The 12,589-nt window shown below is 36.5% G+C and overlaps 1 protein-coding gene across 2 annotated transcripts in view; it reads right to left on the bottom strand.

The window, feature by feature from the left end:
- Positions 1–12,589, bottom strand: part of GSK3B (glycogen synthase kinase 3 beta) — a 221,121-nt gene that overhangs the window by 74,815 nt on the left and 133,717 nt on the right. For both annotated transcript variants that reach the window (XM_090277069.1, XM_090277060.1), the window contains exon 4: positions 5,629–5,739. In XM_090277069.1, the coding sequence (XP_090133195.1) occupies positions 5,629–5,739 (111 nt within the window). The remainder of the gene's footprint in view (positions 1–5,628; positions 5,740–12,589) is intronic.

A 12,589-nucleotide genomic window follows, 5' to 3' on the forward strand; every position in this document is an offset into this window, starting at 1 on the left:
ATTCACATGTGAACTGAGAAAATCTATAATCAATGATCTATCAAGATATCAGTAACCCTGTTAATAGTATCACTACACTTACTGTTAATAAACTTCAGAAATATACTTTAAAGTGCCATTTAAAACCAAATCCTAGCTGACTACTGACATCAACTTTAAATGAATATTTCAATTTTATTAAAAGAAAAGCAAGAAGAAACTGGGCCTGCATGGAAGAAAGAATCATACTCTTGCCTGGGGAAGAGAGAGACTTTATGAAGGAAGTGAGTATAGTTGACCCTTGAACAATATGGGTTTGAACTGCATGGGTCCACTTATATGTGGATTTTTTCCAACAATATATTGGACAATCTTGGAGATTTCCTTACTAGTGTGACTCTCATTGATTACACTAGGCTACCATAAAGCTATTATATTGCTGCTTCTTGGTTATCAATGCATGAATTTTTGTAAGTGTAAAAAAACTGAATTTCTTTTTCACATTATACTTTCAATTTTTATGTCTAGTATTAGTAATACATATAATATCTAGAGTGTTTTGGATCATACACAAGACAATAATGATACAGATACTGAAAGATGTTTTATCAGATGATAAATCTTATATAAACAGATGGTGTAAACTTAACAGTATCAATACAGTACAGTACTGTATTTTCCTTATGCTTTTCTTACTAACATTTACTTAATTGTAAGAATACAGTAAATAAAACATATAAATACAAAATATGTATTAATCGACTATTTATGTTATCAGTAAGGCTTCCCAGTCAACAGTGGGCTTAGTAGTTAAGTTCTGGGGAGTCAAAGTTAGAGGTAAATTTTTTCTTGGGGGGGGGGTTGTTGTCACCTTTTACCCCTGTATTAAAGTGTCAACTGTGAATCTTAAATCTTCTCTTTACCCCAGGGTCCATGTTCTGGTTCACTTTACTTTTTTCTGACTACTCACCTTCTGACCTCTACCCCAAAATTATATACCATAGAAAGACTTTTTGAACTGATTCAACCCAAAGATACCAGTGACTTGGTAAAAAAAAAAAAGATAATTAAAGATCAGATAAACCATTGTGATAAGGCACCTTATTTAGAGGATACTGTTAAGACTTCGTTAATTAAAGTTAACATGAAATCTACTTTCCTTCAAACAGGCATAATGAAAACGACTGACAGCTGAATTTCAGTACATCCTTAACATTATATTGAACCAAAGCTGAAAAAGTTTTAGCCTTCTTTAAAATGAAGCATGGTGTAAAATGTATAGATAAGATCTTCAATTAGGCCAGCATTTTGCCACCAAAGTTAGAATTAAGGAATTCAGGTATCCATATAACTTTCTAAAAGCTTCATAGTTCTAATATTGTATCAATGTTCACAGAGTCAATCTCCAAGTCCTAAAGCTTACTCTCAGAGTTCTAAGAATTTAATTCACTGCCACTAAGAAAATAAGTCCCCATAAGAAACAGAGTTCATATAGACATTAATTTACTAAACGCGAGACTTAATTAATAACTCTGTATCAAGACACTGATGTCTTCTAGGTAAGCAAGAATCAATTAGAAAAAAAATGCTTTCTTTGCTAAAAAGGCTTAAGAGTTTAAATGAGGTTAAGATTTTTTTTTACTATATTTCATTCATCTGAAAGATCTCCTACCCTATCTTCACTCTCTTCTCTTTATTTTTTGAAAATGCAAGATAAAGAAGGAAATATGCAGTTTTATAACTTTTTTGTTTGACTATGAAAAAGTGTATTTATAGGATAATTGAGAGACTTACTACACTAGAAAGACAGCAGTAACAATAACAAGAAAAACAACTGGTTACGTGACAGGCACCATTCTAAGTGCTTTGCATGTACTATTTAATTTAACCCTTATGTAACAGGTACTATTATTTCTATTTTACATACAAAGTAACGGAGGCACATAGATTTTGCATTCTGTAATAAGACAAACTCAATATTCTGCAGTGGTTTGGGTAAGCATGCCTCTCTTAATTATTATTTCTTTATTTTGCCATATTCTTATTCTATTAACTAAAAATGCAAAAATATAATTACTAAATAGCTTGATCACTAAATAGAAGACTAGAATGATACTCTTAGAAAGTCAAATATTTAGCACATTTTGAAATTCGAGATTTAACATGTACTTTGTCAAACCAAGTGTGTTTCACCATTTGTTGATTTAATTATTGCAGTCACTCTGTGAGATACATATTTATCCTAATTTTTATGAGATAACTGAGGTCCAATTAACAGTTTGAAGACAATTCAAACCCAGTTACAAAGTTATCAAATCTTACTCAAGTCCAATGCCCTCGCTCTCCTCTGTGCTACTAAACTTGTTTAACACAAATAATGGAATAACAATTTTGTTCCTGATTCACAAAAGTGCATCCAGCTCTGCTGTGTACCCAGACCCTGTCATTAAATGTCTTTTCAATTAAAAAAATTTCAAGATCACAATGATGGTTTGCCAGGCACCTGTTTTTGAATTATATTTAAAAACCCACTAATTAATCAGAAAAGCAAAGGTGCTCAAAAACTTAACACACACACACACACACACACACACAATTAATTACAAAGTGACCAGTACTATAAAAGGAGTGAAAAAAGTGTTTTGAAGCAATGAACTCATAGGATATATAAAACTCCCCCAAGAAATGTGAAAGTCAGAGTCACAAAAAATACAGTTGCATTTTGGTAACATGTGTGCCACATAAGTTCCTATTAGATGGTGAGGTCCATGAAGGCAAAAGTTACATATATTTATCAATTTTATTTTCATTTCCCATTCTAAGACTTTTCACAAAAAAATACTTCTCATGAAACTATGCAGAATGAATATGTGAATGAGATCAACTAATCAATTCCAGACAAGATTTTTATCTGTTCAGATCCTTAAACATACATAGAATAGGTTTGTGCCCTCAAAGAATAATGTCCAGGGCCAATAGCTCTGACCCTGGAAGGACTATCGTTGTATAAAATAACCATTCTTTTTTCCACAAGGGGGAAAAAGATATGCTAGATCTTTCTTTGTATGCCAACTTCAATGTGCATAATAATCTTATATTTTTAAAATACAGATTCCAAAGATCTCATCCAAATATATGCTGTCAGAAATACAGAAAAAGATGAGCATTACTATTTGTAATAGCAATTAAAAAAACAAAACAAAAACAAAACAGAAGGGAAAAACAGTACATACATTAACAGGTGACCAGTTGAATAAATACAGCCATGCAATAGACTAATAAACAGCCATAAAAATTAAAAAAAGACAACAGCTCTGTATCTATCTATCTATCTATCTATCTATCTACCTATCTACCTATCTACTTTAACCTACAGAGTGATCTCCAGCATATATATTTTTTCAAAGTTTTATTTATTTATTTACATATTTACTTATTTATTTATTTATAGACATGGGAAGGGAGGGAGAAAGAGGAGAGAGACATCAATGTGAGAGAGAAATATCAATCGGTTGCCTCTCAAATGCACCCCAACAGAGGTATGTGCCCTGACCAGGAATCAAACCACTGACATTTTACTTTGTGGTACAATGCCAATCCAACTGAGCTACACCAAAGCCAGAATATATTTTTAATTAAAAAGCAAGGCAGAGAAAATATATATATATTATGTAACCATTTACATAAAAACGAAATGGGCATAAAAGCTAAACTTCTTTAGCTGTATATACCTTGTTTTGTATATTTTATTTCGGAACTATGTAAATATTTTCTATTTTGATGTAAAATTTAAAGTAAAATTAACTTCAAAAATATTTTAAAACACCATCTATAATAAAAGTAAAATTAAACAAATAAAGCTTAGTAAGGCACAATCAAAGAAAGAAATGATTCAATGTTTCTTTAGAGAAATGTGACTATTCATCCTCACGGGAATAAGAAGAGCTGTAAAAATATCTTAATTATTTTCAGCCGGTATTGGTAGCATTGCTATTTTTATCCTAAGACTGTTGTATGTATAGTATGGTATAGAACAAGTAATAATACTGTCATTGAAAAATGGAATTTTTAATGTAAGAGAAAGGAAATACAAATGGAAAATTGTTAAGCCCTCCAATATTTAATTAGAAATATCACTATGAACTCATAGTATATTCATCTTTGGAATGAAAAAAAAATGCATCTTATCGTTGAAAAAAATTACCCACATATTTCCTAGCTCTGTGCACTAAAAAGACCTAAACAGTAGGTCTTGCAAGCCTGTGGCAAGTAGCCCCCCTAATATCCAGACTGTGGCTTCTAAATAGCATTTCACACTAAAAGAATAAGTTCCCCTTGGAAAAAAGGTTCATTCCAAGTCTGGGAAAAAAACGTACAAGATGACCGTCATGCTAGAAAGAAAGGAAGCTATCAAAGACAGTAAGACTTGTCTAAGAAGCTTTGAAACAAACTCAACAACAAAAAAATACCTCATTGTTCACCTTTGGAGGCTGCTAATAGAACCAACAAATTATTATAAATTTTGATAAGTAAAGGGAAATAATTAAATATATATCCTGCCTTATATAAACTATACTCCTCAGGGTAATGAAATAGATGACATGGGAAAGTTTCTATTTATGGAACTGTACTAGCTTATAAATTAAAAAGGAATACTAACATTAAAATATAATTTTATAACTGCTAATGAATTAATGGGTTTAGGCAATTATCATCAATGGATACAAGCATCACAAAAAGAAGTCATTATATGTTCTTCCTTAGGAAAGCACTCAACATTATATGTGAAGTAGTCTTGATTTCTATGACCAATTTACAGGAAATACAGAGGAGAGTAATACACTATATTATACTATAGTGATCTAAGCAATCAAATCCAGACCAAGAAACTGTAGGTCAAATGACCCAGTTTCTTCAGTAACAAAGTTAAGAGAGAAAGAGAGAAATTAAGAGATTAAAAGAACCATTAAGAAGCAACATCTGGCCATTGTAATATATGGACCTTACTTGTATCCCAATTCTAACAAAGGAATTTTAAAAATACATATAAGACATACTGGAAATATAAATAGCAGTTGAATATTTAATCAGAATTATGCTGGATAAATTCCTAGCCATTCTGTCATGCATTCTATCAAATAACAAGATTACATTGGTATTAGTTACCAAAAATTAAATAACACTTTGATAGTCTATGTATATTTAAAGTTATCAAAAGTTTATAAACTTTAGCTACAGACACAATGTATCTATAAATGACAATACTGAATTTGATCATAATAACTATATTTTATAATTTTATATGATATGCTTGCTCTAATTTTATTCAGTCTGTGACACAATAAGTATATCAGAAATTAAATAAAAATGTGCTAGGCCTAGCAAAATTAAAGTCCATAACTATCTGTGAAAAAGTTCACTTGTCGGAAAGATGACAAGTATCTTTAATACCTGAGTTATGAAAGTCTAAAAGGTAAAGGCTTCACGCTTTAATATTGTACAAGAATTTAATGAAGCTCTAGCAATACCTGCTTTGAAGTTTTTCCCCTTAGGATTAGATACGATAATATAGTTAAAATACACCTGGCCCTCTCCCTGTCTCATGATAATTAACTTTGTAAAATGGGAAACTGCTCCATTTTTACATACCTTGACATAGATCACAGGAAGCGTCTGTTTGGCTCGACTATAGTGCCTGGCAACTCTGTACACTGTTTCCGGAACATAGTCCAGCACCAGATTAAGGTAGACCTCATCTTTCTGAAAAAGTTTATTAAAAGCAAAAAAACAAGATTAGAAACTAGTCTTTAAGTTCAAATTAGAGTAAATGCTCTTTACAGTCACTTCTTCAGATTAAAAAAAATTAACAACTTTCATGTGTTCAATTTTAATTACACAAAATTAAATCAGAATGTAACCATAATAAAAACAATCTACCACACCTTTTCAGCACTGTTAAGATTCTTAATCATACTTAAAATATTATTTAGGTTATATAATTTTAAAAGATATCACCCATCAAAAAATTTCATATTTTCTAGGAAAGGTGCCATAGTAGTAAAGTGAGTATTGAATTGGGAGCTAAAATACTGTATTTCTAGCCCTAGCTTGGCTACTAACTGATGTGCGCAAGTCACTTAAATTAAATCTCTCTAGGCTTCAATTTCTTCAACTACAATACGTAAAGTTGAATTAGATGTTCTTCAAAATTTCTCTAGCCTCTACAAAAAGATTCTATGGTTATTTGATAGTCTATACTTTGTAGAACAACCACTTGTTTCTACAATTAACTGAAAGAAAAATAACTTATAAGGAAGCAAGTTACCACACTCACAGGTATTACTGCAGGTCACAGGTTTAAACATCCAATCTCAGCAGCATAATGATACCAATTCAAGATGATTGGAGAGAAAGAAAGGAATTCCAACTAAGTACCAAGTAGAAAAGAGGAACAGAGAGCTACCCTTACCCTGAACTTGTGAACAACATCAGAGAAGTAAACTAAAGCAGAAGTTGAGAATTACTGTGTTCAAATCTAGAATTGGCTACTGAGTGGGCAAATCTGCAAGTAAACAAACTTTCATAATCTTTCCAATTTGACATCATCTTATCTACCAAACTGAAATGGGAAATTTCAATTTTCACCATTTATTGAGGACTTTCTATGCCACTGCAAGGAAGTAAGGGTGCAGATAAAAAAGAGATGATATCTAAACTGAGTATGAAAGGAGCATTTCAGGCAGAAGGAAAACCATGTGGGGTCACAGAGTACAGCAGAGCTCAGAAAAAGTTTAGTGAGACAGCATACCATTGACCCTACCACCTTTTCACTATTCTTCACTCTTTCATGTTCTCTCTTCCCTTTCACATCCAGCTTAAATTCCATGGTCTATCATTACCCCATTCTCTAACACATGGGTCCATAAACAATAGCAAATGCATGCTGTCTGGTTTTATAAAGCCTTACAGGAATATAGTGATGCTCATTCACTTAAGTATTGTCTATGGCTACTTCAGAGCTACAATGGCAGTCCTGAGTAGTAGTGACAGAGATCACATAGACTGCAATACCAAAAATATTTACTAAATGGCCCTTTACGAAAGTTTGCTCAGTTCGCTCTACTATATACCATTCTCGTATGCCCTCCTTGTTTGATAAACCACAACCATGGTTAAATCAAGCTTTCCACACATTCCCTATCAGTACCCAAGAGATGAACATGGCTGCAAACCTAAAATTGTGCTGATCGATTTCACCTTAAATTCATCTTCAAGAAATTCAATAAGCCCAGTAGTAATACATTTGCCTAGTCTAATCACTTTTCCAAACTACTTGATTTCTTCTCTTCAATCTCCAATACCCTTTTTCCCCATTCTCACCTTCAGCTGATGACCTGACTTGTACCACTGCATGTGCCCACCTATCAGCATCTATCCTCATATGCTCTTCCTTTCCTTGTCTATAGGTAAGATGACCAAGCCCCTTTTAATACAAACCTTGCAACTTATAAAAATAAGAAAGATACTATTCAGTTTTTCCTACTCATTCACCGCTTCAGTAATTTTCCTGTCTTTCTCCATCATTATTCTCGCTCTGTGAAAGCACTGCAATCAGTACACAAAATTGCTGTTATTTCTCCCATTGTTAAAAAAAAACCCTCTAACTACACTAATTACCACCATATTTTCAGGCCCCCTTTAAGAGCAAAATGTCTCAATACCTTCTTCAATACCTGTTTCATTTCATTCTCTTTAAAACGTACCCCACTGACTTTCACCACCACTACCCCACCAGAATTGTTCATCAATATCAATAATCTCCTTGTTGTTAAATCCCACGTCAATTTTTAGTCATCATCTAACCCCTCCCTCCTACTTAGTTTAGGACTATCATTTGACATAGTTTAAAACACCTGCTTCACTTAGGTTCTAGAACATTATATTCTTCTGGTTTTCATTCTAGCTTAAAGACAACTCTTCTTGCTCTCTATTTCTGGTTCCTTCTGTTCTCTTTTATTTTCAAAAGAATGGAGGATCCCAGGGCTCAGTCATCAGGTCTCTTGTTTTCTTAAGGTAAGCCCACTCCTTTGAGGATCTCATCCAGTCTAATGGCTCAATACTACAATACACTGTTAATTCCGAAATTCATATATATCCCAGATCTCTGCCTTTAGCTCCAGACTAGTATATCCAACTGTCTAGATGATACTGTCTAAGAACCTTAGAATCATCATTAATTCCCTACTCCACTCTATCTCTGACTTACATATACACACATTCCCCACATCCACATATATGTCTATATAATAATGATTCTACATTTAAAGTTTATTCAGAATCCAACTACTTCTTACCATCTTCAATGCTCAATCCTGTCTTAGTTACTATCACCTAAATTATTATAATCTACTCCTAAATAGTTTTCCTATTTCCACCTTTACCAACAAACTCTAAATTATATTGTATCCCTTCCACTCTGCGTCACTAAGATGTATTCTTATAAATGGTCTACAAGGTCCTACATATGCACTTCCTTATTTCCCTGTCTACTTCTTTACCCCACTGCTCTCCCCATTGCTCTTTCATCTCTAGCAAAAATAGCTTCCTGCTGTTTTTGAACCCATCTGGCAGGCTTTCACATTCAGAACCCCTGTCCTAATCATGATCTGGAATGTTCTACCCCCAGTTACACACACAGCTCACTTGCTTCAACTTCAAATCGCAAATTGTTACTTTCCCTAATCACACCATTTTAAAATTGCAACCCATTCCTCCATCCCACGCTCCCACCTGCCTTCTCCACTTAATTTTTCCCATGATACTTAGCACTTTCTAACCACATAGTTTACTTTTTATTGTCTGAGTCCTCTCACTAGACTAAGCTCCATGAGAGAAAAGATTTTTGTCTGTTTACCCCTCTATCCTCACCCAGAATAACCCCTAGCATATAACAGATACTCAGTAAATATTTGCTAAATAAATTTTAGTTCAGAGGCAATGGATATTATTTAAAAATTAGGATGATAGTCTGATAGGTCTGTTTTAAACTCAAACAACACTGTGAAAAATGATTATGGAGAGGGGAGAACTTGGAAAGATGAGAATGAAAACCGAACATCTGGAAACCTATAGAAAACCAAGGCCTGGACCAGGGCATAAGGCAAAATGGACTTTTAAAAAAGGGAGGTGGATGGGGCAGGTATACTGGCAAAACATGAGAGTAATAGAGAACCTGAGAAACAAAGAAGTTAGGGTTAAATAATTTAACAGTCTCTGAACTGGGGCAACTAGGCTGGTAATGACACTTAATGAATCTCAGAACATTAGAACATGTTCCATAGGTGGTTCAAAACACAGGTTAAGTCAAAATTCAGAAAATAAGAGTAAAGTATAGCTAGAGATTTAGGCAATAACCGGAACTATGAGAACTGAGAACAGACTAAATCACCCAAGAAAAGTGTATACAGTAAAGAGACTGGGGGAAGAACTGAGTATAGAATCCTGAAACCACAATAAACTTAAGCAGACGATGGCTTTAGGGTAAAACTTAGCAAAAACTAAGAAACAGAACTAAGAGGCATAAAAAAGCAAGGAAAGACTAGCATTGAAAGATCCAAAGCTGAAATTTCAATGGCAGGGGGGATAAGCACTGAAAAGAGTGTTGGATCTGTTATATCACAGTTCATCAGATGGCAGGTGAGAAACAGCAGGCAGTTAATTTAGTTTGTTCTTACAAAATCCCTGTACTGAAAGTATGAAGAGAGCTGAGAGCTGGCATCTAGAGAGAAAACTAAGTTAAAAAAAATCGTTAACCTGCTTTATGTTTGTATTTATTGATGGCTAAAAGAGACCTAGATTATTTGTAGGCTGAATGGATAAGGATAGAATAAAGTTATTAAAATGAGATAAATGAGAAAGCAAGATTCTAGAACACTGCAAGAAGAGAACAAAAGCAGAGAGAAGTTATACATTGTAGTAATTAAGGTTAGCATGAGTCACAAAATTACACAGAAGTCTCAACTCTGCCACTACAAGTTATGTGACCATGAGCAAGTTACTTAACTTCTCCAAGCCTCAGTTTCCTATAAAATAATGCTAATGATGGTATCTAGTTTAAAAGACTGTCTTAAGATTTTAAGAAATAATCCACATGTCAAGTTCTTTAAGCACGTTACCTGAAACATAAAAAAGACTCAAATTTTAACTCTTAAATCATCTTTACAAAGAAACTATACCACATTTTTTTCTTCCTGTCCATCTAAAATACTCCTTAAGTGTTTAAGTGTTAGGAAGAACTGTAAGGAAAAGGAGTGAATGTCTGATGACCCTATTTTTTTTTTTATAGAGATGGGGTCATACATACAACTAAGGGTAGCAAGAGCAATGCTGAACACTTCTCTTAAAATTTCAGAGATCAAGATTTAGACAAGGATCAGTTCCAAGTAAAGGTTGACATCCCCAGTTCCCATGCCCTCCCCCCACCCCACCCCGGCCTGCAGCTGCCTGGGAGATAAGGATGTTTCAGGCTGAAAATCCCCCGTCTGCAGCTGCCTATGAGATAACAAGAGATAATGGGTGTTTCAGGCTGAAAATAAACTAAATCATGTTCTGCTTCGATCAGCCTGTTGTACCCACAGCTGCCAGCCAGGTAGCCAAACGGCCAACAAAGCTCAAAACCCTCTTTTTCTTCCCCCTATAAAGCAACCCCCTTCTCCCCTAGAAGACTGGAGTCCTGACCACCCATGGCAGGGCTCCCTCCCCACTTGCTGAGCTCAGAGTCCTGACCACCCATGGCAGGGCTCCCTCCCCGCTTGCTGAGCTCAGAGTCCTGATCACCTGTGGCAGGGCTCCCTCCCCACTTGCTGATTCTCTCAATAAATTACTATTCTCCTGCTCACTGCATCTTTATGGTCTTCTGAGCAACTCCACTCTTATTATATTTTGGTGCTGAAACCTGGGATTGGGCCACCGGCTTGACTGGCTCTCCTGGGTCAGACTCGGGCCCCGAGCTGGCCCCAATCCTTGGACCCGGAGTTTCTCAGATCTCCATGAGTTGGAGGCTTGAGCTTCCCCTCTGGCTTAATGACCCCATCTGTCTCCCTTTCCCCTGACCCCTTCCCCAACTGCCATTTACTCTCAGTCAACACTGGTCATTGGATTCACGGGTGTGTCTTTTGCCTCCGTTTCCCCCAGTGGTTCTGTTTCCTGGTCTATCCGAGACCACTCCAGGCAGTTTGGCCCTAAATCTGAGTGCTTAGTCGGAACCACTCCCGGAGTCTCCTGACTCCTGGGGTCAACCCAGATCCACTCTCTGGGGCCTGGTGACTCCTGGGGACGTCTGGGATGACCCAGTGCCTCTCCTCTCAGCGCCTCTCCTCTCAGCCTTAGGCCCTCCACTCTTGGGTCGAAACGGGGACACTTGTCTCGACAGATGTGGAGCCGGGAACGCTGGCTCGGATTCACCCTTCTCCTCTTTCTCGGACTCACATTAACCCTAACCACCGCCATGGGAATCGGCCAATCTCTCCTACCCAAAGATCCCCCTCTTGGGTGTTTAGTCCGTAATCTCAGACCTCTCCAACTAAATGGAAAAGTCAAGGCCTGTTGACTTGTCTTTCTGTCCACTGTCGCGTGGCCTCAATATCCTCTGGATAACCATAGTCAGTGGCCCAAAAACGGCACACTTGACTTCGGAGTTCTCACAGACCTCGACAACTTTCTCTGGCGGTCGGGCAAGTGGTCAGGAATTCCCTATGCTCAGGCTTTCAGGACCCTTTGGAGCAAACATTCCCTTTTGCCAACAGCTCACTACCCACCAAATTCTCCTTATCCAGGAAAAGCCACCTTCCTCTTGACCTTCTGCACCCCCTCTAACTCCTTCTCCTTCTTCTTCTTCCTTGTGTAAGAAACGCTCACAATAAAACACCAGGACACAGGATTTTCGCAGTTAACCAAGGCAGTTGTTTATTCACAGATCTGCAACTTTGGGCACAGCTGAAAGCCAATTCAAAGGTGTGTGCTGAAAAGATGGAGCTGGCTCTTTTTATCCTAATGCAAGTAAAGCCCCCCTTTCTTCCCTCCCCCTCCTTCTCCTTCTCCGTTTTTCCATGCTGGATACTCTGGAGTTATAATCTAATTCAATTAACTAAATTAACTGAGGGTGATAATTAACTAAGGGTGATCTGGTTATAGGTCTGTCTCCAGTTCTTTGAAATTTCCCTATCTTGTTTGCTGGGCTGTCTGGCTACATTTTCCCATTTCCCAGAGTTTGGTGATGAATATCTCCCCTCTTTGAATTTCAGATATCCTTTGTTCTCAGAAGCATTTGTGCTGAGCTGCAGAAAGCCCCTTTTCTGATTTGTAAATATGCTAATATTGTTAACTCTGGCTCAGAGACCCTCGAATTACATTTGCCCTTTGCTGCTAATTATTTTCTACTGGTTTGGGAGTCACCAGTTTCCTTGTCCCCTACACTTGGACACCTTCGATCCCGCTGACCACCCACCTCCCTACACCCTGCGCCGGATGCCTCCTCATCCCCTTCAGAACCCCAGTCACCTGACTCCTCACAGACCCCAGCCCCCCAAGACCCCTGACCTTCTCCCTCCCC

The sequence above is a fragment of the Furipterus horrens genome, unplaced genomic scaffold (genome assembly GCF_987537825.1).
Source record: "Furipterus horrens unplaced genomic scaffold, mFurHor1.1.pri manual_scaffold_1, whole genome shotgun sequence".
NCBI classification, from domain to species: domain Eukaryota; kingdom Metazoa; phylum Chordata; class Mammalia; order Chiroptera; family Furipteridae; genus Furipterus; species Furipterus horrens.